Source organism: Cyrtonyx montezumae, unplaced genomic scaffold, assembly GCF_038088225.1.
Source record: "Cyrtonyx montezumae isolate F1298 unplaced genomic scaffold, pur_monq_1.0 scaffold_3, whole genome shotgun sequence".
NCBI lineage: Eukaryota > Metazoa > Chordata > Aves > Galliformes > Odontophoridae > Cyrtonyx > Cyrtonyx montezumae.
This window is the reverse complement of record NW_027072034.1, coordinates 84,521,354-84,539,522: the sequence shown is the minus strand read 5'-3', so window position 1 is coordinate 84,539,522 and position 18,169 is coordinate 84,521,354. Positions and strand designations below refer to the sequence as shown.

Below are 18,169 nucleotides of genomic sequence, written 5' to 3'. Positions count from 1 at the left end.
ATAGGGCAACTAGAGAAAAAACAGAGGAAAGAGCCTTAGGCTCTTCACCATTGTCCATATCAGAAAAGTTTTCTGTCTGAAGTCTTCCTTCACAGTTGTCACTAGGAACCCACCAAATAGTCAAGGGCTTCTCTGAGCAGATGCTTGCTGCTGTCACCCCAAACTCACTGCAGGGTGAGGCACCTCTGACAATAAACAAGAACACTATTCTTGTAAATAGACTTGACTTACCTGATATAGTGCACAAAAGCAACAACCAGGGAGCCCAGGTAAAAAGAGAGGAAGCTCAGGAAGCTGAAGAACATGGCCTGGATGTAAACAGACTCTGAGGAAAGAGAAGGAAGCAGTCAGTTCACAGAGCAGGGACAGCCCTTCCCAGAGCCTGTGCTCCTGCCACGTTCTTCCCTGTACCACTTGGTGACAACACCCAGTCCAAACAGTAATTTAAGACCCATCTGCCTTCTTCAAGAGGAGGTGGAAGAACCTTTTGCAAGGTTTGCCTCCAATTTCTCTGTCCCTGGTATAGATAGTGTGTCTACAACAGAGAAGAGAGTTCTGCTCCTGAAAGGAACTAAGATAGCAACAATTTCAGCTCCTCTACTGGTGCTCTCTGCACCTTCTCATTACAGGGCTGCCAGCTCAGCCACATCCTCCTCCACAGAAGTGCCAAGTCCTCATCATAAAGCTGCACTGCTCTGCACAGAGATACTAACTTTTAATAGATGGCACAATCGTCACTTGAAGGTTCTTTGTCCGCTGTAGGTTCCAAGTACGGTTGACATTTCCTGTAAGATGCAGAAGTACAGTAAACAAAGACAATCACACCTTAATGATCTCTGGCCCTCATCTCACTTCTCTGTATTTCAAAAACACCAGGGTCTGACTTTTCAGTATAAGCTTTGCATGGTTTTGCACTAAACCTTTCCCAGACTCATCAATACACAGCTTTTTCTACGTGTCTTAACCCCCCTCCATCCAAAACTTAATTTTCATACTAAAAAATTATGGTTGAGCCTTCCACAAGTAGTTCAACTCTGGACGCCTAAATTCAAAAGCAAATTCCCTTCTGCTTTATGACTAGTTCCCAAAGTGCAGTTTCTCTCACTAAAGTGGCTCACATACCATTTTTGCCTTTGGACAAAATCCTGCTGGCAACACACTTGTGTGCAGGGAGCTGCTTGATGTCCTTCAGCAGAACTTAGCACACTCTACCAGTAGAGTTCTGCTGACAGGTTAGAATAAGAAAAAGACATCTGAAAAGTGACAGTTCAGAGGACAGTGTGTGGTGGTAGAATTGCAGGAGCCCAGTCTATCTGTTGTTTGTCATCTTGCTTTTCCAGAAGGAAGGAAGCTACCTGGCTTTGAGGACAGGAAAGTCTCTGACCTAAAAAGAACTTCAGGTTGTTGTGAGGACACTGTGCCCCCCCCTCCAGTTTCAGCCATCAAGAGAGCAGTGATGATCACCAGCAAGGAAGTGGACACATTCGTCTTGTGGCTGGAGAAAGCACTAGAATCAATCTCCCAAAATGATTTCAACAGAATTAGTGTTTCCTGCTGCCCCAAGTATAGAGCTGCCATAGATTTCAAGATAATAGTGGGAGTAAACGCCTTCTGCAGGACTGTTATCTGGGCCTCCGTGCAGGCAGGAGAATACAGAAAAAGGTGAGCAGGGAGAAGGAAATAAAACAGGAAAAAAAGCCGTAACTAGCACTGCCTAGATGTCTCCTACACTTTAAGACATTAGTGACCCCTCACAAGAATGCATAATCCTAGCAAGTCAAGTGCTTTCCTGCAGACATTTCCTGCATGATAAAGACGCGTTAACCTGCCAGTCAGCACAATATTTTTATTTCATCCTTCCTTGTAGTTAGCTGGATAAGATAGAGCTATCTGGCCAACCTGTGCCCTCCCACAGTATAAGGCTCCAAAGATGTCCTGCTGCTCCATTACCCAGACAGACCAATAAAATCTGTCTCCCAGCACAACTTACCATGGATAGAAGAAGGCACAGAACCCCCACAGGCATAATCCTCTGGCTTGATGACAAACACAACAAAGAACTGCTCACCTGGGAAGTCTTTTCTCTGCACAGAGAAGAAAAGTCTGTGAGAAGGGAAGGAGCCTCTCCCACTGTACAACGCAGAGGTGGTGCTCCAAAAGGTGAGAGGTCAGGTTTTAATTGCTACACATACAGCAGCTCTATATACACCTGCCTGTTCTGGACAGGGACTGGTTTCTGGGGATGCTCACCTCATCCTTGCTGACAAGCTGAGTTCGACAGTATTCAGTATAAGCAGTGCCCCAGTATAAGCAAACCAATGTTAATGCATTTGTTTTTATTAGTGTAAACCATCTACTGAAGCTTTGCTTATTAAAAGGCCTTACCACCACTGCTTAGTGGAAAAGCCAAGGTTCCAACAGAAGATCCCTGGTCACGGAGGCTGCAGCCATGCTGACCAACAGTGCCCACACCTAAGATGTCTACCTAACCAAACGTAAGCAAAGTTTTGTAATCTAGGAAAAATTTCTTCTTTAAAAAAAAAAGCAAATAAAAAGAGAGTGGGGTGGAGGGAGAGAGAGAGAGAGAGAGGGAACTAGGGATGCAACAAGACACTGAAGAACATCATTGGGACAAAGAAAAAAAAAAATTCAGCCTCACCTGCACTGTTATGGCTGCCTTCTTTGTCATAGACTGGTAAACACCATTGAACTCCACATTATGGTCCAAATCATAGACTGGGCACTGAAATAGATACAACTAAGGGTCAAACTAAGTGTTAGGATAGACACACAAGTAGATATGAGGTCACAAAGGAAACAGGACATCCAGGACTCATTCAGAAGTTAGAGAAACTGCTCTGAAGATACCATTTGCTTGCACTCTCTCATCTTCTCATCCTTACAGGAGGGCTGCAATTTAACCCCGAACAATCACTGTCATTCCCACAGAGCAATTCATTAACTCAGCTGTACACTACTTGCATTGCATACTTGGTGGCCTGCACAATATGCAGAGTGCTTGTTCTCATTTTACTCTTTTCCACTATCGTTCTTAGTTCTGTACTAGCCAGACTACAAAAATCACCTGCTACTGTTTCCTCTTCTGCCCTTCTACCACTAAAATATAGAAAAAAAAGCAGGAGTTGAAGTTACCCATTTCTCCTCTAACTGCAGGTCTTAAAGGCAATTACTGGGACAACAGAGCTGGTAGCCAGGGCATTTTGCACTTCTCACTGTTTTGCTCCTCCCTGTATCATTCAGGGGGATGGGAAGCGAGGAGAAATGGGGAGCTACTTCTCAACTACAGCCAACCTCCCATCCAGGGTGCAGCTGTTGGCCCCTTCCCAGGAAAGGGAATGAATAAATGTGAGAGAGAAGGAGAAGACTGAAACGGAAAGGAAGAGAGAAATTAGGAGACTAGATATTACAAGTTCTCCATGCTGTCTTGAGCAGGGAGAGAATCAAGGGAACAGCACTGTCCTCTTCCTCTGCTGCCTGCATCCCACCCAGTTTCACCCCACAGAGGAGCAGATGCATGTTACAAGGTAGCAGGCTGTTAAGCCTCATGAATGGTAACAAATGTTCTATGGACAGGCTGCAGAGGAACAGCTAGTTCACAAATTTGCAATAAAAATCTCAGGATGAGCTGCTTGAACTCAGTATCTGTCTTTGACTCCTTCCCACAGGATTTTCTCTCCTCCTTCAGAAACCACAATCACCACAGAAGAATGAAGCCTTCCATACAGTTTTTCCTCTCTGACAGAGCACAGAGCTTCTCACTGATGGGTACAGAGCTCAGCAGACAGCTCTTCACGCTCCCCCTCCTCAGACTTACCACAATATCCTGGACGGAGACAACTGAACATGGGTAGACTGTGTCAGACACCACTTTAATGATGACTGAATCAACATCTTCAGGAAACTTGTACAGAAAATACTGAGGATGAAACAGAGTACTGAGAGTTACAGTGCAGAAATTACCCCTGCCAATAGTTTCAAAGCCTCCCTAAGGCACCTGCATGGCCACATCTTGGTTTTGGGTTGGATGTAGCAGACAAAAATTCAGATTTCAAATATTAGCACCTTATGCTACAGAAGAGCAGATTAAACAGATCCAGATAATTCTTAGCTCCCTTCAGAGCAAGATATTAGTCACAGATATCTCCAGCGTGCAAGATGCAGTATAGCCTTTAGATCAAAGCTTTTTTCCACCTGATCAAGTTAAAGCAACTTCATTTTTATAGCCTGTTCCTTTCTGTATCACAAAGAGCAATTTCCAGATGCTTCTATACTACTGGTCTTTACATACAGAGCGTATCATGGAGTTGCCTCAGATGAGTGACAGTGGAAAGTATTAAGTCAAACAGCTGAACTCAGTCAAGACTTTCGTAAATAAACACTTGATACAAGACCACAGGATATTGGCTTGTTTGGTTGGATGGCTTCAAGTGCAGATGGGGAGGCAATGGAAGAGTTCTCTACTCACTTCAGCTTGGAAAATAATTCAGTTATAGCTCTGAAAAAGTTGAAAAGAGAATAATATCTGCAAACATTCTTCCTTTCCCTTCAGGCAGGGAATGCATGCTTCCATGCTTTGAGCAGGTCCACAGGACAGTCTGCAGAATCAGGAAATGCCCTTCCCTTCCCTGACCCTGCAAGGGCCTTCTCTAATTTGGGCAAAAAAATGTCCCAGGGAACATGACTATTTGCATATTTACCCAATCAAATACAATAACCAGCTGCTGAAGAATCAGAGTTTCAGTGCTCACATCAATGGGCAGGCTTAGTGCACGGGTTCCTACCATCCTGCCCCAAATCAAGAAACCAAGATCTCAGCCTCACAGGCATGGCTACCACAAGGGGCTGATGGAGACCAACTTATTGTTTCTCAAGGGGGATGCAAGACAGATGACCGCCACCAACCACCTTCCCATCTTTCCTTATGGTCACCTGTAGCTGCATGATCTGCTGCTTCTCAAGCCAAGGCAGGCACAGACTATGGGGAAGGGAACTACTCTGGCCAGGTGGCTCCTGCCATGAAACAGACACTGCCACTTGGCAAAGACCCTTTGTGTAATATAAAACTGGATTATATAAAGCAGAATTTCCCTGCTCCCTTCCCAGGAAGTGGGACTGCAAGGATAGGGATAAGTCAGAAATCAATCAGACTTTCCCAAGTTTGTCCATTTCTACTAAAGCATTTATTCCTATCACCCTTCCCTTACCACTACTAAGGGAGAACTGGCACTGAGATCACAAGTGCTCACAAAATGAAATCTGTTCCCTGAGCAGACAACAGTTTATCTTCGCCAACGATCTGGCAGTCCGAGCCCCTGATGACTGGAGTGGGCTACTGCTGGAAAGCTTTAGAGACTGGAGGAATCAGCCATGAGGACCCCTCTGTCTTTCTAAACAATGGGTACAGAATTTCCATAGTGGTCACTGAGTCCTATAGCTCTCTACTGCATGGACAAGTGATATAAATGACAACACTCCTGACCTTTACAAACTTATCTAATTTCTCTTCTTACCCTTAGGCACACACTGGGTTCTAAGTGACAACTCCTTTGATGGTTAAGCTTGTCTTTTTCCAGTTTTAGGAATATTCCAACATTCATCTAGATTTTGAATGGTCTTTCATTGCAGATTGCTTAACGCTTTGATTTACAAAAAATAACAGCTTTATATCAACTAAGAATCACTTATCTTGCACTCTGGCCTTTTATTAAATGTCACCAATCTCATATTATCAAGCATGACAAATAACAGACTCAAGACACAATCTTAAATCCCACTTTAGATCCTCAGTACTCAGGATTCAATGCAAAATCCTAATTAAAAGAGATTTTATAAAAGAACCAGCACTCTCTAAGTTTCTATAGTATAAAACGCTGTATTCATATGCCAAGTAACGTAAGATATTTGAGAATAGATTAACTGGGATGCTTGATAATAGGAGACTTAAAACTAGAGTACCAGACAGTCTGGGTAAATTACAACTCTTCCATTTCCATAACCTTCTGTATAACTATAGCTACTGTCAACAGCATTTTCATTCGAGAGAGGACATGTAGTTTCTGCAGGGCACTAAACAAGGTTGTTCAGCTGGATGTGCTGTAAATGCGTGCTCTCTCTATCGAGCTAATAACCAGACTTATCAGGCATTTCATTTACCACCTCACACCTTGACTTGCTTCCCTGAATAAGAAATAGCACTCCACTGTACCTTTGCAGCTCATTTATTTGCTTCTTTCTTATGAAGGGACTGCATTTTGGAAAGTCCTGTCAGAGCAACTGAGCCAGTGCTGACTGGAACTAAACACTAGTCCACACTATCCCACTTCCCAAGAAGCACAGTTGCCCTAAGGTCTCAGGACTTCTATACATCTTTGGAATTTCCTGAAATGCAGATACCATTCATTTGTTCTGGCCATAGATTTTAGTTTACTTAATGGTTTTACAAGAGGACCCAAACATGCTAACATGGCTGAGGCACTGATACCTCTTCAGCATGTCCACAGATAAAGTTCAAAGGGAAGGAAACTCCCCTGCATCCTAAGAGGGAAACAACTTAGTCCTATAAGGCTTTTATGATCTCTAACAAAGGATGATGTGAAACGTTTAGATGTGAGAAGATGTACAAGAAACACCAAACAAGGCTCCTTACCTGGGGCTGGGAAGGGCTGGCAGTGAAGTTAAAGGGCTTGTTGGTCCTAAAAAAGAAATGCCAGTATACTTTCAAATCTGGAGTATACACAAAGTACCTTTAAATTAAGCACAAGAAAAGTCTCTTTTTTTTTTTGCCCAGGAAGGAAAGGTAAGGCTAGATAGAGAGACCAGATCTCTGTATGACAGATACATGAAGCAATTACATTTGCATTCACCATCCCAGCTTACTCGAGTTGGAAGTTCTCAAGCCTGGTCACTAGCAGTTCATATGCAATGTTAAATGGTGCCATAGAAGCGACATCCACAAATATGATCTGGTTAGATGGTCCTTTCTCGGGTGCTGGCTCAGATGGACAGAGAGTCCGACTCACTTCTTGGTAATTGTAGGTCCTCTGATAGCTGTAACAGCCAGAAGGAGGGAAGGATGGAAAGGGAGAGTCAGCAGTTAAGACATTGCTCTACAGTTCTTCAAATGATATGATTTTTCCCTGTTTGCAAATATTGGACTTGGCCTTTCAGCTTATTCTGTCTTTTATTTACAGTTCAAATTCCACCTCTGCTGCCTTTTGCAATCTGCATACAGGACTGGCTATTCTCAGTATCTCAAGTCTGTCGATGTCATTTGCCGATTTAGCATTTCTGCCACTTGCTGGGTTCACAGAAAACAGCCCTAGACAGATGCTGCTGTAAATATCCCCTGTATCAGATAAGACACTGCAGACTTCCTGCTACCTAGTACCAGTATTTCAGTTACAGGCTGAAGCTTTGCATCTCATATGGTCTAAGGTGCCCTCGGAGTCTCAGTACTTGCAGCCCTGCCAGCACTGATGTTGCAGAGGCAAAACAAAAGGGTCACAAAAATAAAGAAAACACCCCAAAACAAACCACCGCCCTCAAACTCAACTGCGCCTAGCATGAAAAGTAGAGATCATATCTCCCAAATGCACTGTAACCCAGTAGTTAGGGGACTCAGAGATTTTAAGGCCTGGTCCAAACTGAAGAATAAGAACTACCTACACCCAACATAATCAACTGTGGAAATGACAACAGTGGCATTTGCAAACTCTTCTGATCAGTGGCATAGGCAGATCCATAGCAGACATGCTCCTGGTACTCTGTACATAGTTGAGAAACCCAGCAGACTGCCAAATTTGAGGTTCCATAACAAATTCCATCATTCAATTGACAGTGATCAAGCATGGTTTGCAACCGAGCTGCCCACACATGCAGCAAGAGCTAGCACCAAATGGAGGCTGACGCTGGATATAACTGGTAGACCAACTTGTTTCAAGGCAGAGATGCTAGTACTTACAGGCCTCGAAAAATCAGTGGGACCTGCCATGACAGTACTCCCTTCTGCTGACGAACTACAAACAAGACAGGATATTGGAGGTTCTCAGAGCTGCTGTTCACATAGACACGCACTGCATCTACCTGTGGAGAGAGAAAGGGAAGTACAGGTAGGTGCCAGCAGATGCAAAACAGACAGCTCCAAACCTAGGTGAGAAGAGTCCATCCCCTTTCTTAGGGCGACCCAGATGCTGGCAACATCCACAGGGAAATAAGCAGAGTTTGCCACTGGCCTAGTTATTCAGTTCTAGAGGTCATTTATGAAGCACCTCACTGCTGCTGCTATAATCAGAATCCTGCCCCAGCCCAGAGCTGACTTTCAGATAAGACACAGTGGACAAATGTAGCAAATTAGAGGAAAAGAGGTCTACTTATCTGATTAGGATAAACAAAAATAACTTCTGTTACAAAATTAAACAAATACCCAAGGCTACAGCTAGGGTTTCCTTGCATGAACTCCTACATTCCCAACCTCAATCAATAGTACTGGGGAAATCACAAAGATGACTGAAGAATCAATTCAAAGTCAATGATGAAAAAGCAAGCTAGCAGTTACTACCTCACCCTACCATAAACCACACTGAGATGACACATTACCCATATTTACATCACTTAATAAAACAGAAGTGTCCTCAACAAGACAAGAAAAGCTGCCTGAGTTTCTGAGCAAGATTTCTAGCATGGCCTACTGCACCAGCAACTGACAAACTGCCTTTCATTGTCTAGCTACCACACAGCTGCAGATTTGGGACAGCAGTGGAAAAGGCAGTCTTCACTTTATTATTTGCTTTGGGAAGTAAGCAAGCAGACTGCATAGCCATGGCTCCATTTCTATTTCAAAGGAACATCTCATTCGGCTCCTTCTCCAGTGCTGCATGCATTGCTCATGAAAACAAGCTATGAACTTGGATAGTTCATCAGGAGACACAGTACATCTTGATTAGAGGTTATCAACTGGTAAAAAGCATATCAGGTAGATAATACCCACACATTTTAAACTCACTACCACTTGTCTAGTGACAGTGTTTCAACCTGTCAAGTGAAGGATTCATCACAGAAATCTCAACTTTTTGTTCTCCACATGTAGGGAAATTCCACCTTCTGAAATAGACAAAGCTGGCCAGGCACCAGAAGGGCAGCTATGCTTATGATGAGAAATAAGGTTCAGCTAAGAATTTTGCATATATAGTCAAGACAAAAGGAAGAAAATTGTCTATTTATTCCTGGTTACTGATTCTTAATTTGTGTGGGAGTTTTGTTTACTGGAACAAAACACTTTGTTCTTGAAAGCCATAATCATTATCAATTTTCCTGGCATCATCACCATATTTCAGCATCTACAGCAACCAACTCCTAAAAAAATAAAACATCATAAATCTTTTAATTAAAAAGCTTCTGAGTTTGAAGGATGTTAGACTCTTTTTCCTTAGCCTTATAGTTTTTAAATCTTAGCAATACTCTTCTGGTACACCTTTGAGCTTTTCCTTCTGTGCTCAAGAACTACAGATGCAATTTCATTTCCAAGTAAAGTGAATTTCACACAAAGGTGCTAAAATCAAGTGAAGAAAAACTATCACAAAACAAGACTCAGAGGTAACACCTGAAGGGTCAACACAGCAGGCCACTGCCAGTGGACAGCACTGGAAGATAACTCTGCAGCTTCTTTGGTACTACATAGTATGGGAGGACAAGCCAGTACATGTCAGCATAACTGGCAACTCGCACTAGATGCCCAGAAAACAGTACTACATTGTTATGCATCTTTAACTATCCACAAACAAAACAATCATTAGGAAATGGTCTTCCGTGATGACTTTATTAACAACATAGGTTATGCTTATGTTACAGGTAATCGAGTTTAATTCAATGCTATAACTGGAAAACTTTAAAAGTTGCATCTCTACTTCTAAATTTTCAATTCAGTAAGTTAATAGCTGTATGAAATATATGCTAATGACAAGTAGTATTAAGATAAGGAAGTATTACTTTCACATAGAAGCAAAGTTATACATGAATAAGAATGTTATTCTTACATCTTCTCTCAGGAAACTAAGTATTGATTCTAAAATAATATGAGATACATAAACCAGACAATTCAGAAGATGTCAACCAAAAGGAAAAAGACTTCTGAGGTGTCCTACAACATAAAGGAGCTCTATCTTTGTCATTAGAAAGAACAGCTTTTGAGATCCGTTAAGATATTTTAGGGATAATTCTATGACTTAGGCTTAAACCCCTTGGAAATCCCAGTTCTTCACACTGTTACACTGCAGTGCAAATACAGAAAGGCATTTATTTTCAGTAACACAGAATGTTTTACAACTTTATTAATTTCTCACACGATTTGGCTTGCACAGGTTAAGAATTCACACTACTTGCATTTTGTCCTGTATAGCCTGATGAACTGTGGCCAAACACTGTTCCATAATAAGAGAGATACAACACTGCCAATGCAAAACTAAAACTAATTTAATAGCAGTATTTCATAATTTTAGACCTTCACTAGACATTTCATGTGATCTTAAAAGTCTGTTTGGCCAATTAGTAAGATACCTAGATATTAATAAAAGCTGGGAATACCATGCTGAGACACCTCCATGAACATTTCTACATATGGTGTAAAAAATTATTTTATGTAAAAATTAAGAAACCAAACAAAGCAGGGCTCTAGAATCCTATCCAAAAAGAAAGGTATTTCTCCTCAAATGCAGTCTGCAACTCATGTAGATCTTCAACAGATACTTGTCTGTAGTATTCCACATCAGATATGGAGAACGTTCCCTGCTTCACAAGCAATCCAAGTTCAAAGGGACAGGCAAGAGTGACCAGTGCCTACCCTTTTTACCTAGCTCATCTCTCACTCCAGACAGCCTAGAAATAAGGCTCATTTTCACAGCCATAAATTAATTGTAGTTGAAAGGGATCTCTGGAGATCACATAGCCAAACCCCTCAGCTCAAGTAGGCTTAGCTGGAACCAGCTGCTCAGAGCTCAGTGAGTTCTGGGTATCTCCATGTACGGAGACTACACAAAGTCTCAGGCAACCTGTGTGTGTCTCTGACCATCCCCATTACAAAATAAATTTATAAGTCCATAGCTTTCTTGTACTGTGGAGACTAGATCTAGACACAGCACTCCAGATGTGAAAGCCTTGCAGCTTTGTAACTGCCAAAGGTTGCTCTGTAGAGCATACACTCCAATTAGAAGGTGGAATCTGATCTTTAAGAGGCTCCTGGAGAAGCCCAGCAGTAAAACTTACTGTAAAATGACTTATTAACAGTCCATCCACCTTTACCCTGACACCCTCCTGCTAGTCTCAACATCCATTAGTGAGTCTAAGCATTTCAGTTTCCTGGGAAAAGAAAGACCATAGCTGCAGGTGTCATAGTACAGGTGAAAAGTATTTTAAACTGGCTTCACATTGCAGTTCAAGCCCCTGATCCTCCTTGCAGGGCAACTGGAATGTCCCTGGGCTCATATCCTGCCCTTGTATGCCCAGAATTACACATTGCCTTCTCTTTGCTGTCAACACAGGTTTCTCTCCTTACCATGTAAGTGAATGCACTAAGCATAGCATTTTATTCAGGTCTCGTGGCACTTAAAGGTTAGATGTTCTCTTAGTCTGAAGAGAGAGAATCCAAGGCTGAATCCAAGATGCTTACTTAACTAATAATAAGATTAATTTATTCTGTTAAGGACACACATCTTTTTTTGGGCAACTGCCAATCCAGATGCCTGCACTGCCTCCTCAGGTTACCAAAGACTTGCAAGTTCTATCTTTCACCACCATCCAACTTCTGAAAGGCTTCTGATATTGCAATAGCATACGTGCCCACAGCAGCAATCATTCCCATTTTGATGATGCAGAGATTCAAGTACACAAAAAGAGGTAGAGGGACACAGGCAATGAGTTCAGAGCTGACTTGTGTACAAAAATCTGAGACATTCAAAGCCAAAGGTTTGCTCACTATACATCTTCTCCTGTATAACATTCAGAAGCATCAGGTCAAGAGATACTGGGCTATAAACCTGCAGCTCACAGCTCAGTCACTCTCCTACAGCAGGATAGAACATCCAAGAAGCTGCCTCAGCTGCAGGTGCTTAGGGGTGCACATGCCTTTCCACTCCAAGTCGCATCCCTCTGACCCTTTCCAGAAGTTGTCCAACTATTCTCCCCAGACAGCAGACCTGCAGCTCTCTGCTGGACGGCACTCAAGCATCCCTCTCCTGTTTTGACACTGCTAATATTTCACCTTGAGCCCCTACCCAGCTTATGTTTTCAAATTCTGGCAATCCTCAATGTTTCAGTCTTTGCAAGCAAATCTTGAAGCAATTTACTTACACTAACAGTTTCATGAATTACTGATCTGAAAATGTTCACAAAATTAGTGGAGCTGATCTCCCACAGATGATACTGGAGCTTTGATGATCAGCACTTCAAGGAGAAAGAAGGTCAGTTTCCTCTGCAGAGATCCAGCAGCCAGATCCATCATTCAGTTTCGCTCTCACTGCATAACCAAGCTGAGCATATACCATCTAAAACATTTATTCAGTTTAGTTCCTATTTCCATTTTCTTGTATTATTGCTAGCACTACACTAGAGAGAATCAGGATTGCCAGGAGGCAGGATTCTCAGGACTCAATGTTATTTAAAATCTAAGCATTTAATCTCAGTTCTTACCCATGTGAAAACCAGTACATGCTATATAACACAGTTCCTGGCCCCAGGACACAGCTCTGCTCTCCTACTAATAAGTCTCAGGGACACGGCAGCAGCATCAGCAGCACAAAACCTGACATAACACCTACTCCTCCAAAATGATGCAGTACAGCAGGTGGGTAGAGAAGGTTTGGCCCCCAGGTATAATAAGGTCCCATGATTTCCATCACTGAGCTTGGGGATACCAAAGCAAAGGAGTTCAGTAGAATTTAGGTACAACTATGAGGAAGCTTGTGAAAGTGAAGAAAGAATCAGTAGTAAACTTCAGTATTAAGGCTTCTCTCATTTGCTGTCAGCCACATTCCAAGTGCACAACAGAGCATAAAGAACCGTAATTAGCATCTTGGAGGAAGACATTTTGTTTGGCTGGTGAAACTGTCTAGCAAAAGCATCACAAGTGACAGAGAGAACATAATACCTACGAACTGACATCTGCATTTTCAGGCCTTGTGCCAATTAACTTATCTTAAACATTTAATCCATATTTTGCTTCTGGTTTCTATGGTCAGAATACAGATGATAAACACATTTCCATGCAACTCATTTAATAACTTTATCACTTAGCCAGTGCTAGCAATCACAGTTCTCCCTTTGAAAGTCAACATTTGGCATTTGCCTCAAGGGTATTATCTCCAGAAAAGCATTTTAGAAGAGTGGAAAAAAAGGTAGGAAAACAACATGATTTATTGAGTTCAAATATTAACTTCCTCCTATACCTCACAAAAGAGCATCTGTTTTCAAGAGTTAGCTGTTCGGACACAAGAACCAACAAGAATCACTGCTTCTATCACATACATCCTTCTGTCAGAACACAAAAATAAGATCCTAACTCTGCATGTTAAAACAATCAGAAATCAAAAGCAAAACTTTTGCCTCTTGCAGAAATAATTCCCCATAGCAGAACAAAAGACTCTGAGATTCCTCTGCAACCATCCATGCTTGCTTAGCACTGGTGAGATGAAGTTTTGTATAAGCTGCCATAGAATCATAGAATGGCTTGGACTGGAAGGGACCTTAAAGCCTGACCCTGATAATGGCAGTATTTCCACCCATTAGATCAGGCTGCCCAGGGTCCCGTTCAAATCGGGCTTGAGTTCGTCCAGGGATTGGGCATCCACCTGTTCCAGTGCCTCATCACCCTTTGAGTAAAAAAATTTCTCATAATATATAACCTCAATTTCCTCTATTTTAGCCTAAAGCCACCCCCCCCCCCATCAGACTACATAAGAAGTTGGTCCTCCTCCTGTTTATAAGCTCCCTTCAAGTACCAAGAGGCCACAATGAGGTCTCCTCAGGGCCTTCTCTTCTCCAAGTTTAACAAGGTCATCTGTCCTGCGTCACCACCACTGCTGAAGGACTTGGCTTTGGACCACAAAGCTCCTAGTGCAACCAGAAAACCAGTCACCTCTCCCTTCCTCATGTAAAAGCAATGAGGCCATCACAGTACTTCATTCATACTCTCCAAGGTAAAATCCACACCTCCTGCAGATGCCTGCAGTTGGTTCAAAGTCAAACAGGCCACACTGGACCTTGGGAAACAATTTCACACAGAAAATCTCTTAGAAAGCCAGATTCTGCACTAACACTTTGGCAATAGCCACAGTGCTGTCCTTTGCACTGCAGACTTCCCTCCATACATCCTTTCTCACTGCTGAGCCCTTGCCATGCACATCCCCGTTTACCAGTCAGGTTAGCTGGAGTTCTGTTTCTCAGATGACTGAACAGGAGCTTTTTCTTTCCTCCCCCCTCTGTGTTTCAAGGTGGACAGAGCAGTTGGATGAATAGAGAGCAAGTTCTCAGGACTACATTAAAACGTGTTAGACCAGGAAAGATAAATATTTGTGCTTTGGCTTTATCACCCTGGAGATAGAGGGAGAAAAAAAACACAAGAAAGAAATTTAAAAAACAAAAAACAAACAAACAAAAATAACCCACACATCTGAATTCCTTTCTCTAGATGGGAACGAGCAGATGGAGCTGGTTCCAAACCTTCACAGCTGAGCAGAATCAACATGGCTGCAAACATTCAGCAAAATAAACGGAGCTCTTGTTGACATGAAAGAGTCCTTGGATTGATTATTAAGCCTGTATTTCCCACAGAGATTACAGATCAGCTTAAGACTTCATGGCTGTGAATTTATGGGCAGGCAGGAGGCTGCAACAACAGTTTCTGCTGCAAGCAGAGTTTTTTGAGAACACCAGATTCCTTCCCACCACCTCACACTGAACCCTTTTGGATCATGCCTGGGCTTTGCCACATTCCTCACAGCACCTGCACACTAACTGCTCCATGCAGCATCTCTGGGAATTCTCTGTCCACGTTGCACCGGCAGCTGATCGTGGGCCTGGTGAGGCACTGAGCCAAACCAGTGGGCAGGGAACATGGACAGCAAGCAAACACAGCCTGCTGGTTACAAAGGGAGGTCTCAGGGCAGGACACACGTACAGAAGGCTTTGAACTGCTGCTGGTACACAAGGAAGCAGCGCTCTGTTTTTAATATAAATCCTGAAATTAAGTTGAGTAGGGTTCAGCCAGATAGGCTAGACAATGGAGGTGGTGAAAGAAGCACATAGCTGGCAGTGTCCAACTTGTCTGCTCTTCCCACAGCCAGTCCAACAGGGGGAACCAGAGACCCTGATGGAAAGTAACTACAGGTGTGACCTCCGCTCCAGAACCTCCTTCCTGCTCTCTTGCAAGATCTGAGGAGTACTACTCCCTGAAGGCAAAAACATGTGGAGCTCAAAGGAGACTGGATATTTCAGTCACATTCAGGCAATTGTTCCAGGATGAATACTTTCATTTAGAAGTCCTACTTGGTGTAAACATGCTCAGTGCAGATTTATGGTCTGACACAGACATACAGACATTCTCATGAGGTCACTTGTTTGCAAAACTATCTGCAAGCATAAATGGAAGAAAGACAAATAGTAAACATGCTAATATTTATATTTTCTTTTTTTTTTTTTTAATTATATTCTCAAGTTGATGTTACTGGGGAAACTCTAGGACAAGCAGGAAAAAAAAAAAACAGCTAGTAGTTGCCACGCTGTGTGAAATAGCTACCTGCTTCCAATTACCCACAGATTTCAGGGAGGCATTTAAGAGAAGGAAAGAAATCCTTCTTTGAACACTGGTTACGGAGCAAACTATTCTCTAACAAACAGAATCTTCCTAACCCACAGAAGCTGGAACTCTGAGCTAGGACAACCCTTTAAAGAAAGGGGGTTCATCCTTTCTGAATTTGCCCCCACCACATACTCACAGCGGGGATTACCATCACAATACAGACATCTTGCTCTGATCCTAAATTCTCTGCCTCAGTCACACTGATATCTCTTCCACGTCTTCTTATTTAACCATTGTATGTTTGTTCTAAACCTCACTGGAGTGAGGTTTATTTCCACATCCAAGCAAAAACATCAGCATACATAGAGCTAAAAGGGCTGTTTCTGAAATCCTCTGTGTTTCTATAAGAGCACACAGCAGGAAATAATGTTCACTTTTGCAAGCATTCTAAACTGTATCCTCCAACTGAGCAGATGGCACACCCTTGCAATACAGCTTTTACAGACTACGCTTTCATTCCCTGAATATCCCCTGAAATAGCAGATGAGGTCTGAATGGGAAAAGAAACACCTTCCTACCCAACAACTTCTGCACAAGTTATCTAAGGACATTTCAGCCTTCACTTACATAGCAAATGTTTGCGTTATAAATCGTTACACTGTTCTTGGAAGGAGTTCAAACCAGAAGAGGAGTTTTGATAAAGTCACTCTTTTCAGGAGCTTTTTTTTTTTTTTATAAGCACTGGTGAGATAGAAATGAGACTACCTGATCTGCTCAATTTTAAATAACGTAAGAGCCCTACCAATAAATAAACAAATAAATGAATAAGTAAATAAATGTCTCCCAGCTTACTTTTGCTGAGTTTTGTAAGCAAGAGCTTTTGGCATGATTCCAAACAGGGAGAGACCCCAGTGGAAAGCAATCCCTGTCCTGGAGTGAGACAGAGACTGTTTTCTTTCATGAGAACAAACTACACAGGCAAAAATTGTTCCAAAGGGGTTCTGTCAAACCTCACTAGGTTTCAGACACCACAGATTATAACTTTCTTCGATTTTCCTGGTTGTAGGTGCCTTGTTTATGTCTCACATGGCATTTAATTTAACATTAGGCTCCAAAAATGATGAGCTGAGGTTCTTCCAGTGTCCTACAGTGAACAGGGTAGATGCAGCAACCAAAACGCAACAGCGTTCATATCCTGAATACCTTGCAAAAACAGGAGCTCAGTTGGCCTTCAGAGATCTCCTTCTCATTCCAAAGCTTGCAGTCTTCCCAATTTATCTGATTTTTACCTCCATCTTCATGAGCCTCCACTCAGCACTAGGGAAAAGACAGAATCTAATCTATTCCTCTTCCTATAGCCCAGGTCCAACAGTCTCCAAACAGAAAACTATTTACTGCATGCACTGTAGAGCTGTGGGTTGAAACTTGGGCTGGAGCCAAGACTAACATCTCAGAGAAGACAAGCAGGAGAGCAAGAGAATACTTCAAGTAGTTTGGTTCCAGCCCAAATTGTCCTACACATGAAGCCTAAAAGCAGCTCAGAAGCTGTACCAGGATTCTACCAGAAGGTCACAAAATTTAAGGCATCTACTTGAAAGACTTCTGTCCTTCTTGCTGGTACTGCTTTCCATTTTGTCTTGAGTTGGTCAACTTTTTTCACACTTGAAGTCGTGAAAGAAGGAAGGGTAATGATTGTTAGCAAGCCTCACAGCAACACACAGCCCCTTTCCCCCATTCACTGAGGAGATGTTTTTACTCAGCACCCCTGAGACAGACTCCACATAAGAAAGAATCATTCCAGGGCTGCACATCCTCACGTGGCACAACTGTTAAGCAGAGAAACCACAGCCAAGCTTGCTGCCAAAGGCAGCTTACAGCAAGGCTGGGCCATATGGGAACCAAGGCTGGGGCTCTGTTCCTACTCCTAGCAAGGGAGGAGGAGGAAGAAAATATCACCCACTCAATCCCCTAGAATAGGTACAGCCTACTGCTCAGCTTTTGGGCTCATCACAGCCAAATTGCAGTAAATGAACGTCCATGCACTCTGCCTAGGTTGCAGCATTTTTGCCTAAAAAAGGAAAGCTGGAAACTTGTTCTCTCAAGAGATTATTGGTTTTCTGAATACATGTATCCACCAAGAGATGCAATCAGCTGATTGGCCAATTAGGAAACTGCATTGTCTCCAATAGCCTTCTTCCTCAAGATGCTCCCTTACATCACTTAGATCTGGTAGAGGAATTACCCGTACCTGCCATACGAGTACCATTTGTGTTTCCAGCAAACTATCCAGTGGTAACCATCAAAGTTTACAGCAGTGGAGGGAACAGTTCACTTTGAATTCTCTCTGTATTCTGCTCCAACCCT

General features: G+C 42.6%; 1 protein-coding gene across 3 annotated transcripts in view; it reads right to left on the bottom strand.

Annotated features, from left to right (window-relative positions):
* The window catches only part of SIDT1 (SID1 transmembrane family member 1), a 41,307-nt gene that overhangs the window by 19,771 nt on the left and 3,367 nt on the right, over positions 1-18,169 (bottom strand). For 2 of the 3 annotated variants that reach the window (XM_065742133.1, XM_065742132.1), the window contains exons 2-9: positions 7,982-8,103; positions 6,898-7,068; positions 6,668-6,713; positions 3,836-3,937; positions 2,660-2,743; positions 1,991-2,084; positions 714-785; positions 232-325 (exon numbers count right to left, since the gene is read on the bottom strand). In XM_065742133.1, the coding sequence (XP_065598205.1) occupies positions 232-325; positions 714-785; positions 1,991-2,084; positions 2,660-2,743; positions 3,836-3,937; positions 6,668-6,713; positions 6,898-6,959 (554 nt within the window). In that variant the 5' untranslated portion in view covers positions 6,960-7,068; positions 7,982-8,103. Of the gene's footprint in view, positions 1-231; positions 326-713; positions 786-1,990; positions 2,085-2,659; positions 2,744-3,835; positions 3,938-6,667; positions 6,714-6,872; positions 7,069-7,981; positions 8,104-18,169 lie in introns of those variants that run through there. The other variant, XM_065742134.1, reaches the window with a different exon arrangement.